This window comes from Acomys minous, assembly GCF_964271855.1.
Source record: "Acomys minous genome assembly, chromosome: 1".
Lineage (NCBI taxonomy): Eukaryota > Metazoa > Chordata > Mammalia > Rodentia > Muridae > Acomys > Acomys minous.
In genome coordinates, this window is record NC_140483.1 from 168,793,696 (window position 1) to 168,816,929 (window position 23,234).

A 23,234-nucleotide genomic window follows, 5' to 3' on the forward strand; every position below is an offset into this window, starting at 1 on the left:
TCACACAGGTCAGAATATAGGCCTGGGAACTTCATTAGGTTCCTGCTGTGATATGGTGCCTCCTTTTTCATCTTAGTCTCTATCACACAAAAGAGGATAAGATCACCAGTTGTCACTGCTGGCAGCCTGTGCCTCCAACAGGGAGAGGTTTTATAAAACCCCAACATTCCCTATAATGAATCACCTCAGCACTGAAGTAGACAGAACCACCACCCACAGCTCATGCCATTTCTTAGGCTGAAATTCAATTTTATTTTATATTCTGGAAGTCATTAATGAGCCCAGAACTCAAAGAACTGTTTAGAGTTTCTTCTCTAAGACCTCACAGGATTTCTAAGTAACAACTTTGTTCTGTGTGAGCCCTTCTTTGGCGAACTACCTCCAATGAGCTATTAATGATCTTGCATTGGGAATACAAACCATCTCTGTCTGGATATGTGTTCAAGTTCTCAATGTCCATTATTTATGTGTGGATATGTGTGTACATGTATGTAATAAAGACATGAAATTATTTTATATTTACGTTATTTAATGCTACAAATTATAATAGTATTAGTTACAGCATTCATTCCCCACCTAGTCATCATCATTTATCCAATTCCTTCATTGACAGACAATCCCATAATTAGACAGTTCCATACCCACTACATCATTTACACACCATTTACTCATCGGAAAATCATCTGGCTTGCACTGTATTTATCTGATTAACAAATTCAGTTTTGGAAGGCCAATGAGACATATTATCCAACTTAGATAAAAAGCATTTTATATTCTCTAAAAGATCTTTAAAATATAAATACTTCAAACACAAAGAATTTCATAGATGAAAATTTGATGTGTAAATTTTTCTTCATAGTGTATTATCCAGTAAAAAGATAGATATACTTAACTTAAAATATGCAGTCTTTTTGGTTGCATCCATGCAATGATCCTTTTTTCTTTATGTAGACTAAACAAAATGATCTAAAACTGTCTTTAAATCCCAAAAATACAATTATAAGAATTTAAGAGGATACTGAACACAGGAAGACAGCATAAGCAGCTATTCCACATAAAGGTAAAAGGATCCTATTAAAATGTTGAAGAGTTCACTTGATAACAGCTGATTTTCACTTTTAAAAATTTAACAGCTAAGCTTACAAAAATAACCCAATTCACACATTTAGAAGAAAAAATATGCATGAGAAAGTCACATGTAAATTAATTCAACTCAGTGAAGAAAGTGTGTTAGCAAAGAAAATTTGAATTTAAGGTTAACAAAAGGAAATATTACAGTGAAATCATAAATCTATAAATATACATATTAAATGAGGGAAGATCATCCCAAACTGAGGTAATCATTTTCAAACTATTCAAATAATTGTTTTCTTAAAATACAATACAGTAAAGAAATTAACATAAAAGTAAATTTTATTACATAAAAGTCAAAATAGAGGCAAATATGCAATACTTTTTGAAATCCCTCTTTCAGTTTATTAAAATTATGTTTCTCCCTGAAAGTCCATCCCTCGGCTGGCACCATTAACTGTAGAAAGGCTTTCTCCTACAGCAGATCGGAAAAGATACAGAGACACACAGCCACACATTACCCACAGAGAGAATATAATTTGGGATCTCCAACAAATCTCTCCCCATAGGGCTCAAAGAATCATGGGGAAAAGGAGACAGGAAGACTGTAACACGCAGAGGTGATGAAGAACACTAGAAGAACAAGGTCCTCTGAAACAGCTAAGTAAGAAACATATGAGGTCATAGAGATAGTAGCATCCAGCACGGGGCTTGCATGGGTGTATACCAGGTTCACTGCATATATATTATAGCTTTTAGCTTAGTATTTTTACAGGACTCCTGAGTATGAGAAACAGTACATCTCTATCACTCTTGTTCCTGCTGCTGGGACACTTTTTCTTCTGTTGGGTACCATATCCAACTTCAAAATGATAGCTTTTGCTTTGTTTTATTATTTTTTATTTTGTCACATTTGTATGTTAGCTCTTATAAGCCTGTTCTTCTCAAATAAGAGACAGAAATGAAGTAGATCCTTAAGAGAGGGGAGAACAAAGGAGGAGAAACTGAGATGAATAGTGGAAGAGAATACTATAACCAGGATATATTATATGAAATGTGACTCTATGTTGAATAAAATAAAAATAAAAATAAAAGTTTTCTTATAATGTTCAGCATGGCTACAACACAACGGGCAGATTCAGTAGAAGGCACAGGTATGTACGTCAGTATTAAAGGGCCTGAAGTAAAGGCACAAAACAGTAAAAACTCCAGCTTACATCTCCGCTGCCTTCATAAAGATGGTAAGAGGTTTGTTACAAGAAAGAATGCTAAATATAGACTTTCATGTGCCAACCTCAAATTGCTATATTCAGCTCAATAAAAAAGTGACATATTAAAGAACATTCATGGAGTGAAAATATTCATGAAAGATGTCACAAAGCACTTTTCCACAGAAAGCATGAAAATTACATGGTAATTCTTCATAAAGTAGCGTTTGAGACCAAATCCACTGTAGTTACAAAGGAAAGAAGCCACAGTGGCATGAGGAATCTAAAGGCCTGAAATAAATTCTTTCATGCTTTAACAAATTGTTTCTAGTAATACAACATTTTTAAAAACTAAAATGAAGCAATAAGTAAAGAAAAGAAGGTGCCTCATGTCCTCTTACTGCTTAGGAAAAGTAGCTGATAACCGTAAATGATGACTGAATCTAGTTTGTGTGCATAAGCAAACACACATATACACATATGCATAACCAACTCTCTTTAGCAACTGCCTGTCATCAACACAAACTTTAAGACTTGCAGTTATTCTAGTCATTAAGATATTTGTATTGAATTTGACCCTATAAAAAAGGAAATAGCACCCTTTCATCTATCATTTGGTACCTGACATGGAAATATCCGAACCATACTCCTCCAACAAGACGAAGGTAGAAGCTGAAGACAGAATATTTTGTCAAGTTCCTTAAAATACACATTTCTATAAATAGACTATGGATGCTATATTTGAACTTATGCCTTCAATAGCAAGCCACTTGAGGTGTTATTAAATCAATAGAGTAAAGGTAAAGACAGAAGGAATCAGGAAGCAACCCACTGTGACATAAGACACATAAACAAATCAGAAGTTCTGACAGTAAAAGTCACTATGTTCATCTGCCAGGAAGCTATAAGCCACATATCAGAAGCTTTGGTTTCTGAGGATGATTTCCCCTATCTTCAAACACTAAAATATTTATCACCAAACTATCCTGAAAAAGTTATATACACCCATGGGTATTTAACAGATAGATAGAAGATAGATAGATAGATAGATAGATAGATAGATAGATAGATAGATAGAAGATAGATAGATAAATGTTAGATGATATAAAGACAAAAATAAATTGCTATGGAGAGAACAGAGCTCAATGAACACAATGTGCTAACTTCAATTAGATGAGGAAGTATGGTAGATGTTATATGTTATGTTTGAATTTTAAAGACTTTTTATTTTATGTACATGTATGGAAACCTGACTGTATATATATGCAGTTACCATAAAGGCTGTGAAAGGGTATCATACACTTTGGAGCTGAAGCTACAGGTATCTTTTAGCCTCCTAATATGGGTTCTAGAAAGCAAATCCAAGTCCTTGACAAGGCCAACAAGTGTTCTTTTTCTTTTCCTTCTTCTTCTTTTTTTTTTTTTTGTTCTTTTCTTTTTTGTTTTTTGGTGTTTTGTTTTGTTTTGTTTAAGACAGGTTCTCTCTGTGTGGTCTCGGCTGTCCTGGACTTGCTTTGTAGACCAGGCTGGCTTTGAGTTCACAGCAATCCACCTGCCTCTGCCTCCCGAGTCCTGGGATTAAAGGCATGCGTCACCATGCACGGCTAAGTGTTCTTAACCATGGTACCATATTTCAGACCTTAATATGCTCTATTTGATTCAAAGAATCTTACCTTAAACATGAAAATTTACTCATAAAACAGCATGATAACAAAAAGAAGAATTTGGAGGAGAAGGAAGTAAAGGGGAAAATGTTCACATCTTGTGGCAGTTTATGCCCCTTTGTTAAAAGATTCTTATACAAATAATCAATCCACTTATAGAGAAACTCTTAGCTGTATTTGCTGTTCTCTCAGAAAAGGAATGTGAAAATTCAAGAAGCTTGTTGGTCAATTGCAACAGGCGATTTACGCCTGCCAGAACGTTCTGCATTCATTTTTTTCTCTGGGTCACCCTGAACAAGATATTCAAAATGCAGAAGTGAGGAAGTGGGCTCTGTGTCCACACTTCCTCATAGTCTACCTAGTGAGGAAACCACTTCAATACTGTGTAAACATGCTGAGCAGGCACAGATTAAGTAAAAAGCTCTGTACAAAAAGCTGAAAATACAGTGCAGGGCCAGAAATGGAATCCAAACAGATTAAAACTCATAATCTTTGTTTACCAGGTAGAGTTACATATCATATATAAGAAATCTAAATAATATTTATGGTTAAGATCATCATGCCTAATAATTAATAGACCACAAATGAGAGTATTGCATAAGACCTAAAATGTCATATGAGAAGTATATTTGAGAGTAAATATAGCCTTTCACTGTAAGACAGTCAGGTATCACCTTCACTGTTTTGCCTTCAATCCCATACCTCCACAGCACCATGTTTACACAGTATAAGGTCCCTCAGTAGAGAATTAAGGAGTAGTCTTGGTATTGTTGCTGCACTAAGATCACCCAGTGTGCAATTAGACAACATATTGAAGATCATAAGTCTCCAAATCCAAGATCTAAGACATTTCTAGGATAATACAAAATAACTAATAGAATAGTCATGACCAAGAGAATGGTTCAAAAAGTGGGGATTTTCCACTTAGTTACTGTCTTATAGATTCCACTAAGAGTTACACAATAAGCCAATGCAGGGCAATTACGGTGCCACAGTAGCTTATCTGTGATGGATAGCTAAATAAGCCAAAAATAACTCTCTGTTATTGGCAAAACAGGCTTTCCCACAAAATATAAGCCTATATGTTGTCATTCAGCATGCAGTGTGTGAGAGGCCTTGGTGCCAGGTACTGCAGGCTGGTCCAGGCAGTGCTTACTTCCAGACAAGAACAGACAGACCTCAGGATCAAAAGTCCCAATGGCTCATTTCTCCATCAGGGGAAGCTAGCATGCTTTAGTGACACTGGACTGACTACAGGGTGTACAGCAATGGTCCACCCTGGCCAGGAGTAAATGGAGTCTTAGACGGTCATGGTGGAGGCATGGTGAGGGCATTATCCTATGGACTATGAATGGGGGATAACTTCTAGGTATGACTAGAGGTCATTTGATGGAGCCTAGGATCTCCTCAGCATATGGCAGGGTACTTCCATGAATTCCCTGTGTTTGAAAAACTTCCATATCAGAAAAGGGTCTGGCCTGGAATCTTCCCTAAGGGCGATGTGTAGCTCCTTACAAGATCTAGGGATTACCAAGTCAGGTGGTGTGAGAATCCCTGTTGAGAAAAGGGAGTCTGCCTTCATGGACCAAGTACAAAAGGGTTATCTGGAGAAGTCAGATTTCAGCCTTATTCAGCAGATTCCCACAACATGTGAAATGTTCTAGTAGTAGAACAACATATTTAGATTTTAAAGACAGAGGACTTAACAGTATGTAATACTCAGAACTGAACATAGCTCATCATTAAATGCATTTTGCTGTACATAGAGTTGATAAGTACACATCAGTATGAAAAAGTATCTTCAATATGTTCAAAGTGAAGCAGAAAGGTATTAAAAGGTCTCAACATTTTATTCAACTACCTGGTTTTTTTTTCAGTAAAAGTCTCTCTAACTTCTTATCTAAAATATAAACTTCACAACAAAACTGCCTGGGCCACCTTTTAATGGCACATTTTGTCTTAGCATATATCAAAATCTATCTTTTTCTTTACACGAGGAAATACTACCTGATATGTTAATGTAACAGAACTGTTTCACAGCATCGAGGGTGACACTGAATAGGTACATGCTCTCTGACTTATAAGGATAGATTCAAAGGACCTTTTAGTGTATCCTGCCTAGGGCGTCATGTCTAACATAGGGCTTGAAAATTAGTAAAGATAGAACCATACTTAACTGAAAATCAATTAATGCAGTGAAAAAAAACTTTCCCTATAACCTGAAAAAGAGGAATGAAATGTGGGTAGCTATAGTATAGGACAAATGAAGTTAGAGAAATCTTTCATCAGAGGAACTGAAAGTCTCTTTGAAAGAGAACAGCCTAAAAGAGAACAATGTGCTAATCTCGACCCAGTGACAGAGCTTTAGTGTCAGCCAAAGAAAGGACATTCTGAATGAAGAGTGGAATCCAGCATTCAGATTAACCTGGATTTGGTTTCACATTGAAATCTTATGGAGCAAAGAAATATGGGTAAAGGAGCTTATAGGTAAAAGAAGGCACTATTTCAATAGAATGTCCTAACGAAGCACAAAAGAAAAATGAAAAGAGGATGGAGGAGACATTCTGTCTGGTCCTGTTCAACAGTGAATCACCATGGCAACAGTGCATGGATCCCAGTACTGCCACTATGAGAAATAATGGAAGCACGAGCTCCAGTGGATGCCAACAGGAGAGAGAGGCACTGCTGGATGAGATGGCCTTTATGAGCTATAGCATGAAGATAATTTACTTGGTGCAAGGTTTAGCTAAAAGTTGAGAAGAGAAAAAAGCATTAGGAGAGGTCGAGTAATAGCTTACAGAAGAGCACATGAAATGTATTCCTAGGACTCCTCAGAGCATACAGTAATATATTTTAATATTTATGTTCCTCCATTTGTAGGCACTATATAAAATGAAGAAAATCAAGTTAAAGGAAGTACAAAAGGTAATTAAAACTAAGCAAATGGGCCAGGTCTAATATTCTACATTTGAAAGCATGCCAACTGCAACAGCAATAATCATAAAAATCAAACTTCTGAAGCATATCCCATAAATACAAAATGATAATCAGCAAGATTCAAATTGTACTATGGTAAGAAAATGTATGAATCAGAATATTTAGTTTGAAGCACATATCTGATTCTTATTTTGTGGGAGGCAGCAATGCTAATAGTGAACTCAGGGCTCACCTGTGTTAAGCACTATTTCTGAGAAGTTCTAGCCTTCACAATACTTATCAAAACATACTAAGGCTTATTAATAAGACCTTGCCTACAAGGAAATTTTTTAAGTTTAAAAAATCAACTTTGCTGATACTTAATCAATATGATTATAGTATAGTGTGTATATTATTCTGTCTTTGGTTTTTTGTTTGTTTGTTTTTTGGTTTTTGGTTTTTGGAGGGGGTCAGGGTGTCTTTTTAAAATATTTTTTATTTAATATATTTTTATTTTTTATATGCATTTCTATTATTACAGATATATACAATAAACTACCTATAGCAAGAAGAACCATGACACAATCAGTAATTATATAAAACATCTATTTAGAGACTTTAAGTGAGAGTAGCATGGAAGAATGGGGAAATAGTAGGATCCACAGGGTCCTGGAAACCTACAAGAACAAGTTTATGACAGGCAAATCTGGGTCCTGGAGGCCTCCTCAAACTAAGGCACCAGCCAAGGAGAATATAGGCAGTAAACTTCGAACCCTACCAAGACCTAGGTGATGAACAGGATATTCTCCACCGTTAAGTGGAGAGTGAGATCTGACTCTCACACGAACTCTGGTGCCCCTTTTCTGACCACATCCCCTGGATGGGGAGGCCTGGCAGCACCCAGAGGAATGATAGCAAGTTACCAAGAAGAGACTCAATATTCTAAGAGCATATATAGGGGGAGGAGGTCTCCCTCAATCACAGACATAGGGGAGGGGAGAAGGAGGGAAGTGGGAGGGAGGGAGGAATAAGAGAAAACAAGGGAAGGGCTAACAATCTAGATGTAATATGAATAAATTAATAATAAAAAATTAAAAAAAACCAATTACCACAAAAAAATCTATTTAAACCTAAAAACATCTTAGCCCCTAAACAACTATTTGGTTTTTCAATAACTGTGCATTTTGAGCTTAATTCACATTCTGTACTACATCAGCAGTTTTTTTTTTCTGTCATATTACTGTACAATATTTTATGATGGGAACAAATTATAAAGTGCTTGTTTATTATCTATCAGTTTAGTGTTGAAGTACATTTTCCTTACATAAGCAACATACACATTTAAACTTCATTTCATTGTCATACTTAGTATTTCTAGTATAGAATTACACAGCTGGTATTAGCTGGCACACAGATGCAGGTATGGTTTACCAAAAAATGCAATACATTGCATGACAGAATGCAAATGCCCTCTCTTTCCCTGCCCTCTTCTCTTCTCTACTTTTCCCTAGCTCCCAGTTCACTGCCTGCTCCCTCTCTCTCTGTCCCTCCTTCCTTTTTTTTTTTTTTTAATTTCCCTCTTCAGTTTGATATTGCATAGTGATTTATTTTGAGTTGGAATATTCCATCCAGGAGAAATTTCCTCAAGACTTGGGTAGAAAAGAAAACAGAAAATACCAAGGTCTAGACTGTAAATAACTCACACATTTCAGGAAGGTCCTAAATTTAAAAGGACCCACCTCACAGTCATCTAAGGACTAATAATTGCTGGGAAAAGAAGTCTCTGACCAACTAAGGTGTCTTCACAATGATCAGTGAGCTGCAAGGATGAAACTTTTATGACTTGTCACTCGTGCTGGGTTGTTCTTGTAAGTGATGATGCCTGAGTTGACTTTGGGGGAATCAGTACTTTGGTCTGTCATCAGTGCCCTGTCAAAGGTAACTGGATTTTTGTTCAAGGATTTTAAAATAAAACTACAGAGTACATTTAGGAACATAGCACAACTTTAAGGGAAAAGATATAAAATTACCTAGTATGCATTTGAATGGCCGCATTAGGGCACACACTGCTGCACATAAGCAGGCTCAGGAGTGCACACTCTGCTGCTCATAAAAGGCCACTGTAGTGCACACGCTGCTGAAGCAAGATTTTCAGTGAATTCCATCATTTTCTCTAGTTGTATTTTATAAAAAAAGAAAAGAAAAGAAAAAACTATTTAAAAAAGCATATGCCTGGGGCTGGAGGGTTGGCTCAGAGCTGAAGAGCTCTGGCTGTTCTTTCAGGTCCTGAGTTCAATTCCCAACAACCATGTGGTGGCTCACAATCATCTATAATGAGATTTGATGCCTTCTTCTGTTACACAGTCATACATGCAAATAGAGCACCCATAAACAAAAATAACTTTAAAAAATTAAAGATTAAAAAATAAAGATGATATGGACTCAAAATGAATAGGATTCAGAAATGTATGGATTATGGAGCTCACTGCTAGAAACTCTCTAAGTCAGAGTATCTCCTCTTATAGACATGGTTTTACTTATTATATGATATCATTAAATTGCCTTGCTGGGAGATGCCACACCATGAACAAGAGCCACTAACTATCATAAGCTCCGGATGGCATGGTGGTCTGACTTCCTGTTTATTCACAGACTATCATTCCCTCCCTTTTGTTTGGAGTACACTTAGTGAGTCACTTCTATGGAAGTAAGTCTTTCTCTCCTGTCCTTACTTTCTTGCCATTCTTCTAAGCAATAAGCAGAAGACGAATCTCACATGTAATTAATCACAGCCTAGAAGCAGACATTTCCAGGTCCAGTTAGACATGACATGATCAAATTTACTACCCTAGCCATGACACTTCAGGCTTACTGGAGACGATGCAAAACACATGTCTGAACCACTCCCAGATGTGTTGTTCTTAAAGTCTCTTTGCTAATAAACCCTAGACTTTGTGGCTAAATACTGAGATTACCCTTATGAGGAGACAATTAGTGGAAGCCCTCCCCTTGAAGAGAGCATTGTAAATATTAGAGAAAAGTGAGACATAAATTTATTTTAATGATTATAATCAATATCATCATCATCATTATTGTGTGTACATGACATGTGTGGCGGATAGTGGTAGTGGCAAGTAAAACACAGGTTTCAAGATCAGAAGACAAGTATGTAAAGTCCATTTTCTCCTTTCTCGGTGTGAAACTTAGGTTGCCAGGATTGTCAGGCAAGTGTCTCTACCAACTGACAATCTTGCCAGTATCCAGGGGAAAAAACTTCTTTCTCCCCCCCAAACTCAGCTCCCCAGGAATAGAGAGGTTCGATAGCCACAGGAAATGTTTTCATGGGAAGGAGGTCTGATTGAATAGAAAGTATACAGCCATGACCATGTAAGACACTCAAATCTGTGAAGTGAAAATGAGGCAGATGGTCTGTCCTATTCCAATGTGCTCCTGGGGACACTACACTGCTATCCCCAAATTATTAGGGAAAAGTTTAAAAGTCTGCTTTTCTTCTCTCTGAAAATAGTGCAATGGAAGAAACTGATTTTTTTTTGTTTGAAAAATGTACTTTTATGAGAAAGTGAAACAGAACAAAAATTTTGCAACATCTTTAAGGAAAGGGATTTGACCTCAATTATGGGTAATAGACAAGTCAATAGATGAGATTCAATGTATCTCGGTATATCTGTTGCCAAAATACACACTTACAATGGCCAGTGGCCTAAATCTGAAGATCACAGGCTTGTGCTATAATCAGGACTTTCCATAATATCATGAGATAAAGATCTCCCACAGTAAAGATTACGGTTTAGATAGTTTGTGTAGGGCCTGAAATGCTAACTTTTTTTTTTCTTTTGAAAGATGTAGGAGAGATCTCACTTTGTAGTACCAACTGGACTGATCTCACCATGTAGACTAGGCTAGTCTGGAACTCACAGATATCCAAGTACAAAGATTATAGGTATGTATCACTATACTTAGCATGAGAGGGATGCTGCAACTCTAAAAAGACCATATGTTGGTGATTTCCATGTTCTATGAACTATGATTTCAAAAATATATAAAATAATGTTGCTCTTGTATAAGTCTGTGAATAAGTAAATGATCATCTGAGTGGACATCACAGTGGAAATTCCTGTAATAAAAGCTGTGAAGACTTATTTTGCTTGTGTAAGACTCTGGGTGTAAAAGAAATAAACACTGAACATTCCTTGCTTGACTATTAGGATAAAGAGGCATTCACCGTACACTCGCAGGCTCATTATCCCTACACCATCAAGCTGAATTGACAAGAGAACAGTGATTTTTGAGGTTATCAAGTGTGAAACATTTCATATCAATATGGAGATTAATATTCTTAGAATTTTGGCAGATAAACATCACTTTGGAACTCAGGCCAAAAAGATGTTAATGAACTACTTTCAGATGAAGAGAAAACCTTGAAGTAAAATCTGCATTCCTATGAAAAATGGCATTCAAGCTTATTTTAACCTTGACAAGATTTCATTTTTTTCTGTCCTTATTGCAGAGACAAATTATATACATAAAACAATTACAGGAGTTTGTACCTTCCCCAAAATGGTGCTCTTTCTTTCCACAGAAACTATTTATCTCTCCTTACCATTATAAGGAGAATTTAAAAAAATGCTAGCATACAGCAAAATGAAGTTATTGTTGGAAAATTAAGCATTGAGATCCTTTATTCCTAAATAGAGTAAACTCCACTCTGAGCATTCTTTCCATTTCACTATCTTGCCTTATTCACATAGGCATCCCACCCAAAGCAGTTGCAGTCTAGGTTAAATACACCTAACCAAGAGAGTTATATAATATTTTATTGTAATTAAAAGGAGAAGGTTACCACAAGTTTTAAGAAGACATTTATTCTCCATTTCCTTTAAAAACAAATAAAGGAGAATTGTGACTGCATATATCTCAAGAACAGAGAGGATGTCATTTCTGCAGTATTTTAATAAGCACACCCAACACTCCTGACATTTCAATCTTCAATCAACTATATTCTAAAGGACAAACACCTGTGTAATGAGTAATATCAAATCAGTGTAAGTACAAATTAGAAACTCAACACAGCAAACATAATGTACAGTTAGTGTAACCCTGAGTTTTAGGGTAAGTCATGTCCTTTGACATATGACCATGAGAGGCAGAAAGGCGTTCAATAGATTGCTGTTTCTTAAAGACTCTGGTACATTGTTGGAGTTTTGTAGCTGGAGTTTAATGAGAATGAATGGCTTGCAATATCTGGGTCTGACCCAGTTAGTCCTTCTCCCCACCACCAAGTGGGAGACTGGTTTCCAGGTACAAAGTCACACTCTCGCTACAATTATTGTGCCTAATGAGGCATCGCGAGGTAATTACCAGTTCAAAGGTGTGTAGTAAGGGCAGCTGGTGACAAAGTATTTGACATGTTTGTCCTAAAGTATAGACACACATTTCAGATTCTTTGGCTGGGTACTGAATGAAATGAAAAATACCACTACTTTAGAGAACCATTTGCACTTGAAAGTTGTAGAATGGATCAAAGTTTACTTTCATCCTTGAAGATGTGAAGGGAAGTCAACTTAGTTATTGAAATCGATACTATTACAGGAGACAATAAGATTATGTAAGAATCAGAATATAAATAACCTATTTGCTTATATTGTATGGCTCTTGACTAACATGATAACAAAAATGAGGCTTAAATCAAATAAAAGCACCCATGAACTCGGTACTGTCTCTATAGGAATCTATACCACTGTATTAATTATCTAGGCAGCTAATTTAAGGAGTACTTTTTAACATTAATTGCTAATTAAAGAAAATTAACAGTGTAAAATCTCTTAAAGATTAAGGTGAACAACAAAATATAACAAGCCAATTTATAGCTAATCACATATATTTTCATATTTTTTCCAATAACCATTACTTGCAATTAAGACGGAAAGATCCATGACAACTGGCCGACAGCTGGTAAGCTATCTTACCTCTAAATCTTGGCAAGACAAAGCAAATCCACCCAGAGTCCTTCAGGAGTACCTGCACCCTTCCCAATGGGCTCACCAAACAAGCGGAAAGTCATTCTACTATACTGCTTTAGTGTTTAAAATACAATCTTATCGTTAAACACAATTTTGTCTGTGTCTTAAGTACATTTTCCTCACATCGTTCAGTGGTAGTGGGACTTTTATTTAATGTCTGGCTGCCATTATCCATTTCTGTAACAAATTAAAGTGCAATAGGGTGCATGTGTTGGTGATGCGCATTGGCAGTTTTCTAAACGACACTCTAAAATGAGTTTTGTAAAACTTTCCACCAGCTACAGCTACTTTATTGATATATACTTTATAGTAGAGTATCTTATCACAAATTGCAGGTGAGAATTTCTTAAAACTTACCAATAGAAGTATAAAATCTAGTAACATAGAAAAAGTCACATAGCGGTCCAGCGTATGTTAATCAAAGACCTCACCATACCTACAATAGCTAAAGGTATATTGCTTAAGACTATATCACACATGCACTAGTCAAGCACATGTTGATTAAGACTACAATGCAAATATAATAGTTCAGAGTAGATAAAATACTATAACACACATTCAATAGTATAGTATATATTAGTTAAAGACTAAACTATACATTCAATATTCCAGCATGTGTTAAGACTAAATCATAAATGCAATAACCCAGAGTAGGTTAAAGACTACATCATACATACAACAGCCAGTTTATGTTCATATTAAATGTTAAATATTACCCATATGTCCAACAGTTCATTAAGGATGATATAACTAATTACAGTTCATTAAAACTACAAATTAAAGCCTAGAAATTGATATCATCTTTATCACTGATTAAAATTATTATTAATATATTTAAATTTTTTATTTCCTTTAAAATAGAATTACTTCTGATATTCAATAATCAAACATATGCATATGTTCTTATTAGTGATAACTTCATCTCTAAGGATACCTTAGTGAGGAAAACAGGATGTTGTTGGACGGGTAAAACAATTGAACACATTCTGAAACTGATAACTTTCTCCAGATTCTAATAAGCAGTGGAGTTGGAATTGAACTCTGAAATTTAAATAGACTCCTTCTGATAATGGTTTCCATTAACACTATTGAAAACAGTGACACTTATCATTTTATAGAACTTATACTGAACATGAATGCTAATAAGTGGTGTTCTGAAAAAACATTATGTTCATGTGTAAGGCCCATGCATAATGTTATGCCTTCACACATGTGATATTTCATTAGTTCTTACTTACTCTGCCCTGAAACAGACGAGTTGTAGACTCGGTCTTTATATTTTGGCAATTACCAATATAACTTTTTGTTATAAACAAACTATTTTATACTAACCATCAGAAAATTAATTTTAAGGGCGACAGTTAATAAAGACACAAAGCATAGGTGCTTTAGATGTAGTCTCATTCTTAAATGCTCTCATAATTTAATAATGACACTAATTATTTTATTAATAAAATGGGCATTGTCTAATCATTTGACTCCAAACTGAATGCAATGTTATACATCATGGAGGAGTCAAGATGGGACAAGGGAAAAAGCTTGTGGTGAAGAAGGAACAATAATGGAAGGACTTTTAAAGTAAAATGTGTTCATGGTAAGGGCTCCAGTGCACAGTACAGTTCGGTATCTTTTTTATAGCACCTGCAATTCTTACTTGCCACATATGACTACAAGAAGGAACACACTTGACCCTGTGCAGCATATGACTGCACATACCAAGTCCCCAGTAGTATCCTGTATCTCCTCAAGTAAACCAAATCAAACTAGAAAATGCAGGTATTTCCTTTACAGACCAGCTACAAGCTGACTGGAAACTTGAATATGTTTGTTACCATTGTGAAATGGTTCTCTCCAGAGTCTTTGATTTAAGTTTTGGCATTAGGGGTTTTGCGGACACCAGGACTGCAAGATGGCGTCGCTCGTGCCACTGAAGGACAAGAAGCTCATGGAGGTTAAACTTGGAGAGCTGCCAAGCTGGATCCTGATGCGGAATTTCACCCCCAGTGGGATTGCAGGAGCCTTCCAGCGAAGCTATGACCGGTACTACAACAAGTACATTAACGTTCGGAAAGGCAGCATCTCGGGGATCACCATGGTGCTGGCAGCCTATGTGGTTTTCAGCTACTGCATTTCTTACAAGGAGCTCAAACATGAGCGGCGACGGAAGTACCACTGAGGGGTCACCACGGAGGGCACTACACGCCTGACAGCCCCGCCCACGAAGAATTCCACTGTGGCGGACTCTTTACATCCTGACAACTAGTGTCCAATAAAAGGTGACTGACTGGTTCATTCAAAAAAAAAAAGTTTTGGTATTAAATATATATCAAGTGAAACATGAAGAGTTACTGGGGAAATGCATTATTACCAAGAGAAAAGTAGTAATAATCGCATGAAAAGGCTCTGAGAAAGCATTATTTCGCAGAATTTTATGTATCTCTGTTTTTAAGCACGTGTTCATATACATTTGTTTCCCTGTATCTTATAAGATGTTATAATGTTGCTGAAATTAGTTTGTCAGAAATAAATGTCTTAAAAGGTATGCTCTGAATAAGTATACTTTGAACACTGTCAAGGTTTCAATTGAATGAATTTTGCTAAATTGATGTAATGATTTATTATTTGACTACAAAAATTTAAAAAGACTGTTATTTCATTAATTTGGAATATAAACCAAGAGAAATTGAACATTGGAATTGGACTATAATTAACATTCCACTGAAAATAATCCATTGTTTGAAATTTTTTAAGAAGTTAAAAGAGCTTGTTTTCAATTACAAAACAGTTTTATTTAAATAATTCTGCACAATAGCAATGAGTTTAATAATATAACTTAAATGGTAACAAAGGTTTCATCTACATCTGCTCCAAATCCCTGGTGCAAGAAACCCCATTGTAATAAGAAAATTAAAGTTATATTTCAGAATTAATGGAAATTATTTAAGGGTTTAATCTCACATCATTTACAGCTAGCACATAAGCAAGAGGTATTTTGTTTTTGGCTTTTTTTTTCCTAGTAAGAACTCTTGCAGTTTATATTAAGAATGTAACATGACATTAATAAACTAGTGAGTCTTTCTAGGTGGGCCTTCTTTCATGGTGTGTTGATTCTCTGAACAAATTTACAGTTCTTCCTGTGAGAATCAGAACAGCTAATGCGTTCCTGATGGATGTCTGTGACATCACATATAGGCAGTTGCTGCTCTCATCAAATCTCCTAGCAAGACTCATAAGAAACTAAGATTGTTTTATCAGACAACTTCACCATGGATGTAATGACCTGAAAACCACAGACTGAAATAGAGCTGTCAAAATTCTGAAATGTTTATAACACATGAACATCCAATGTTTGTAGCTTAAAAGTATCAAGTTCATATTTTTAATCCATTCTTATTCATCTTAAATAATATCCCATATTTGAAGTTATGATATATAGATTTGGCATACATATAATTCGTTTTGAAACTACTAGCTCATTGACTTGATACCATAATTTAAAGCAAAAACAAACAAGCAAACAATTAACAAACAAGCCTTTGTACATGATTTCTGCTTAGAATGTATAAAACTTCAGTAGCAAGTACAGCAAAATGGTAGGTATTGATTATAGACCAAATTAAGTAAAATTAAAAATCTATGACTGTTTACAAAATGGTGATTTCTTTTCTGAAAAAGTGTTAAGTTTCATGTTTGCCATTAAACACTGGGGAGACAGAGACAGGAACGCCTCAAATCTGCAGCCAGTATGGATCAAATAGTGACCTTAGACATCAAAACAAGACAAAGCAAAACAAAGACACATAAAGTTACTACAGACATACTAGAAAATCATTTCAGCTAGGAAAAAACTATGATAAAGAGCTTTTTTTTAATTTTTGTTCTTTGTTTTTTGTGGATATTTTTGTTTTTGTTTTTGTTTTTGAGACAGGGTCTCTCTATGTAGTCCTGGCTGTCCTAGAATTCTCTGTGTAGACCAGGCTGGCCTTGAACTCAGAGATCTATCAGTCTCTGCCTCCCAAATGCTGGAATTAAAGGTGTGTATATTATTATATAGTATTCAAGTGGGGTTTCTTTCATGTTGTAGGACCTAACAAACTTCATGTTCAGCACCATATTCAAGATAGAGTGGGTGAGCATCTCAAAGCCCTATTTCATTCTTGAGACCACATAAACAGGGTATGGTAGCTCATACCTAAAATCTTAGCATCAGGGAGACCAGGAAACTATCCAAAGTTTGAGGCCATTCTTGGTGACATGAGTTCTAGGCCAACTGGGGTTACATGAGATTCTGTCCAACAGAAGCATAACATCTGCTCACAAGTGTATGATTCTTGGATAGGGAAAGCATGGAGGGAAGGGACTATGAATTAGATATAAAGTAAATAATTCAGCAGCAGCAGCATAATAGTAGTGGTAGTAGTAGTAGAAAATGGTGATTCAAAAATAATAATAACATGAAATTATTTTGGGCAACCACTATCAAGGGATCTTCTCTAGAGTCACTGATTTAGTTTTTTTTTTATGTTACACACACACACATGCTTATGCATGCATTGTTATCTATGTATAAGATATATGTATATATGTATTGTTTTATATATATTCAAATTGTACACCAAAATTGCTATGAAAATGAATTGTTACAAATTTTATAAATAATAAGAAAAATAAACATCATTTTGCCTATAATCAGCTAGATATGACCACTGAATTAAGTTATACAAGACTGAAGGGAAAGTTCCTTGTAGACAAATCAGGATTCGAAATTTATTCCAGAGGTTACCTCTATTTGGTCCTGGAGATGAAGAGCATCCTCTAGGTGATGAATGAGCATCAAGGTAGCATATAACTACACCGCTGAATGACCATGTAAATAATGTCATCACATAAGGTTGATCCTTCATCTTAGGAATAATGTGCAACAAGAATAATTCTATCTTATTTCAGATACCTCTTCTGTGATCTCATGGTTACAGGAGTTTTTATCTATAGTCTAGTGTGTAAATTGTTGAATTATAAATAGTGAAATACTTATGTTTCTACTGCTTGAATTTTGTAAGTTTAGCACATGATTTGATAAGACTTTAAATGTATTTGATATGAAATTCATAAGGTGATTCGGCATACAATCTCCAAATCATGGAGTTGGCTTTAGAATTATGATAAAAATTAACCAAATAATCAAGCAATGACTGGTTGCCAACACAAGCATTTTTACTATTTACTTCAAAGTTTAGTCAATAATCTTGCATAAATCTTCAAAACATTCTACTTTTCATCTATTTGCTACAAAATTGAGAAATCCAAAACTTTAAAACAGACTAAGATAATTAAGATTACTCTTCATGGACAGAGTAAAAGAGGATTCTATCATCTATGTTAATTATATTATGTTTTCACTAAGACCAAAACAGGTAAATTTTTTTTCTCTTTTAATCAGAATTCCATCATACTCTTCCTTTTCTCTGGACAACAGATCAATTTTATAAAAAAAAATATTTATTATGTATACAGTGTTCTGCCTACCTGTACACCCAAACAGCTGAAAAGGGCACTAGATCTCATTATAGTTGGTTGTGAGCCACCCTGTGGTTACTGGGAACTGAACCGGGGACCTTTGGAAGAGCAGCCAGTGCTCTCAACCTCTGAGTCATCTCTCTATCCCCCAACAGATCAATTTTAACAATCATTAATGTTAATAACTTATTTCAATAATAGGCTCTCCTGTGATTGTGAATTATTTGGACCATATTTCACTGTATGTAGTATCAACATTTCCATTGCATTGAATCATATTTTACTTGTAACATGAATTAAGAGTCCCTACAACATCATTAATGGCCACTTGTAATATGAAGTTGGAGGGCTAGGAATATGGCTCAGTGGTAAAATGAACACTTGTTTACCATGCACGAGGCTCTTAGTTATATACCACGATCACACAAACTTTAACACAGTATATAAAATATAAAGCTCAGACTACTTGGCTTAATAAATCATATCATTTTTAAATTGACCATCTTAGAGCTCCATATTTTAGCTGGATGAAGGTGAATGCTTGCAATTCCAGCATAGGAGAGGCAAAAGGAGAAAGATGATATTTTCAAATCCAGTCTAAAATGCATAATAAAAATTTCCTCAAGAAACTCAAGAGTTGGGTATAAATAAATAAAGAATAAAGAGTACACACACACACACACACACACACACACACACACACACACACACTAGCAATACAGATGAGAAAAATTGTCAAGTTTACAAAAGCTGGTCGAATGCTGCGTAAATTCAAAAATTTTTTACCAAAGTTCCTACTATGAAAGCTACATTAAAACGAAATCACTTCATATACTGTTTTCCTTTTGTATTACGACATTGTCTTCAAGACTGATTTTTGTGCTATACAGTATGCACCACAGCCTGGAAAGGGCACCCAAATGGGTAAGATTGATGAGAATAACAAGACACATGTCACACTCAACAGATGTTACAGTCACATCCCCAGCAACAAAGATTTGGAGCTCAGCCAAATTGTGAGAAGGAAAGCATGTGTCTATAGAGGCTATGCTCCAGTAAGGAACTTGGACAGACCCAGGATGGCAAGCCAAAAGAGGCTGACCATTTCAGGATTGGCAAGGGGAAACACAATGTATCATTTTGTGTGATATCATTACTTTGTATGGCAGCCTTTGGCTGCTGCTGGGGATAAGTGGAAAGCTCTTCAATTTGTTATGCAGAAATAATACAGCAGTACAGTCAGTGGTTTGTCCTGAGGAAAGCCACAAAAAGAAGAGGTTTCACAAAGGGTGGATACAATGATAAATAAGTCATCAACTGGAAAAAACATTGAGCCAAGTCACTCCTAAATCAGATTCACAATTACTATCTGAATGTCACATATATTTAACTATGATACTGCCTTTCCAAATAGAAATGGGGGGCAATTATAAATTGTCATTATTCATGTCATCATTTTTATTATAATTTCCATAAATTATTTATGCCCATTTCAATGTCTTTATATATGGCTTTATAAAATTCTACAGAGAAAAGTACAAGAGATGAAAAGACTATATAAATCCATATACAGAAGTTTCTTGTTTGTCATGACCTACGTTGCACATGCAAAAAAAAATGATGTCTTAAGCATAATCATGCAGTGGAAATAATAGAGAAAATATGGTAGAAGAAACAAAATATGAAGTGGATGTCCATATAAAACTTGGTAAATCAATGCCTATATGGAACAAGTTGATTAAAAAATAAGGGAACATCCACAGAGCAATATTTCTTTCAAGTACCTCTGTGATGGTCTCGTTCTGAAGAGCTAAAAAGAATGTGGGTATTGCCACTCCTTTGTCAAGACTCTCTTGAAGTAGCTATTTTTTTTTAATAGAACTGAACTTCCTAAGAGACCTAATGCAAGATACCACTTACTGTATATCTTAAATACTTAAATGATATTGTTTACAATATATGTAAAATCCTTAACATAGCTTCTTCTTTTAAGGAACAAAAAAAAAAAAAAAAGAAAGGATTTCTGAAGATTATGTCTTCTTTCTTTGTAAATAGGAAAGAAAATTATTCACCTTACAGGTGACATATTCTATATATTCTAGGGCTTTTCCTTTTCCCCTTTCCACATGCATCCTAGGTCAGGTTCCTCAATGGTAGGAGGCCAAAACTAGGTCAGAGCTAGCTAGCAGTTATAGCAAAATCTGTAGTGGACGAGTGTGCATTGTGAAGGTCCCCAGACATGTCACATTTTCTACACCTCAACTCTCAGTTCATCACTGATTTCTTAACAAGAAATCTGAAAACCCTAGGGGGGAAAGGAGCTGAGTCACAGTAAAGCTAATTCAGTTATTCTGTTCACTATTTATCTCTTATGCCTAAAAGGTGCATTTGAGGCTCTTGAAATGAGTCACAAAAACTATAAATTCCCATTTTATGTTCAGTTTTAAAGTATGATTCTTAAAATTTTTACATTGCCTCTAATGTAGGGGAAGAGGTATTTTATGTGCCATTTACTATCATAGGGTTTTAGTTACAAACTTGACAAGTGGCTGCTGAGGACAAAAGAAATGTTGATGCAGCACATTAGGAAAGAGCATGACTGATTTTTTTTCATTGAGATTTCAAATATCAGAAATACCATTTTTAAGGAGTAGCTTTACTATTTCTTTTGGCCCTTCAATAATATTACACCAAATTTTCATTTACTAGAAAAGCAATAACTAATCACTGAATCTATTCAGCTTTTTAGGTGGTTTACTGCAGAGTTACCATATTCATACATACATACATGCATACATACATACATACGTATGTACATACATACATACATACATGCATACATTACATACATACATGCATACATACATACATTACATACATACATACACACACATACATGCATACATACATTACATATATATAAACATTTAGCTATGAATAATGCTGGAATCCCTGTTGATCCCACTTTTGTGTCAGCTAAGTAGTTGTATGAATAAGAGGAAACATAATGGAAATATATGAAAATAAAAGTACATTACTATCACAATCAAAGTAAAAATGTGTTTAATACTGGTATATCATATGGAAATGAGAATATATAAATATAAGTAGATCAGACAAATAATTTTAAGTAAAGTGACCCTTTTATGACAAATTCTTTCCTTTCCTTTCCTTTGGGGTTTTCTGCTGCTTATGATAAACAGCCTCAGAATTGATTTTTATCTGCTGACTCTGTCACTCCTATGTGAACTGTTCATGATCATGTAGTCATCTGAATAGTCACCAACAGAAGATGTTCCTAGACCCTAAGCTTCACAGCACAGCAGTTCATCTTCCCTGACTTTGCATTTTGATTATGCCACAGTTGTGGTACAGGGTTAACAGATACTGTTGTTTGTAGTCAACAGTTGCTGAGAATGGCAGTGTTTTTAAAGCATGTTTGTGCAGCATAGAATCTTTGGACAATAGGCAATAGATGCCTATGAGTATCTCTTGGTACTTTCTTCATTTGAAAGTAACATCACAAAAGCAGCGCAAGTGCCATTCACTTTCTCCACTTTGAATATTCAGAACCTGTAAAATTGTGGCATTCCTCTTATTGACTAATACTTTAAATTGAGGAAATCTTATTATAAATCTATAAAATTGTGAACCAATAGGTCAATATAGCAATGGGATTAAAACTATAGGAACTCTAGGCAAGTTAATGGACAAGTTACTGAGCGTCTTTATGTTTAATTCTTTTAGTTTTTAATTTTTATATTGTTTCTAATATATAACATACATAAGATAAATGAATAAGATTATATATTTATCACTTGAAATAGTGGCTTGTATATACTAAAAAGTCACTAATACTAACTATTATTAATACATTTTATATGAAAATTTCTTTAAAGCCCATGGGAAGATATTGCTGGACAAAATGTCAAGAAACCAAGATAAAAAATAAGCTCATAGGTGGTGCTTTTTAAAAAGATTCATGGTGTCTCGGGTATTTTGCTTATTTTAATGAATGGAGGAGGGGGTGGTATGTATACATGTGAGTGCAGATCCCTTCAGAATCAAGAAGAGAATGTCAGGTTCCCTGGAGTAACATGTGGTTGTGAGCCACTGTACATGAGTACATCCATGCTAGAAATCAAACTCAGGTGTCTGGAGGAGCAGGAAGTGCTCTTAACTGAGTAGATGTTTCATCAGCCCAATATGGTGAGTCTAAAACCACCTGAAATTTGGGAGAAAATAAAAGTTTATTTTTTAAAGAAATTATTTATACTTAAAATAATAAGAAAGGGGATCTAAGGTACTGATAAATGAGATGTAAATGAACAATAAAAAAGCCAATATATTTCTATTTTAAGTTTATAATTGAACAACCTCTTTGTACTCTAAGGACGTTGTTGGAGCTCTCCATGTCCGAAATGTACCAGGTCCCCATGAAGGACACAAAAATGGTGAGAGTTGAGTATTTGAGATGAAATTAAGAAGACTGGATATGAGCAACAGTGAGAACAGTGATGTCTAGAATCTCCTCGTGTATTATCTGGCTTCTCATATTGTTTCATATATAGGTTCAACAGATATTTCACACTGAAATATTATTGGGAATTATCTTTTCTCAGAAAAATTATCTATACTGATAAGATCATTATAAAATTTCATATACATACATAATACACACATACTCTACCCTTACACACACACACACACACACACACACACACACACAGACACACAGAAACACACAGACACACACACACACACACACATATACACTGAGAAAATCTCTAAAGATGCACTGGCCTACTTTAGAATCT

General features: G+C 35.2%; 2 protein-coding genes across 15 annotated transcripts in view; one reads left to right on the forward strand and one right to left on the reverse strand.

Moving 5' to 3' along the window:
* Positions 1–23,234, reverse strand: part of PTPRD (protein tyrosine phosphatase receptor type D) — a 2,167,047-nt gene that overhangs the window by 2,135,157 nt on the left and 8,656 nt on the right. The gene's annotated exons all lie outside the window — the stretch shown is intronic.
* Positions 14,764–15,167, forward strand: LOC311596554 (ATP synthase subunit f, mitochondrial-like). The gene has a single exon (XM_084780149.1). It carries the CDS (start codon positions 14,810–14,812, stop codon positions 15,074–15,076), a length of 267 nt encoding a protein of 88 aa, XP_084636275.1. The 5' UTR covers positions 14,764–14,809; the 3' UTR covers positions 15,077–15,167.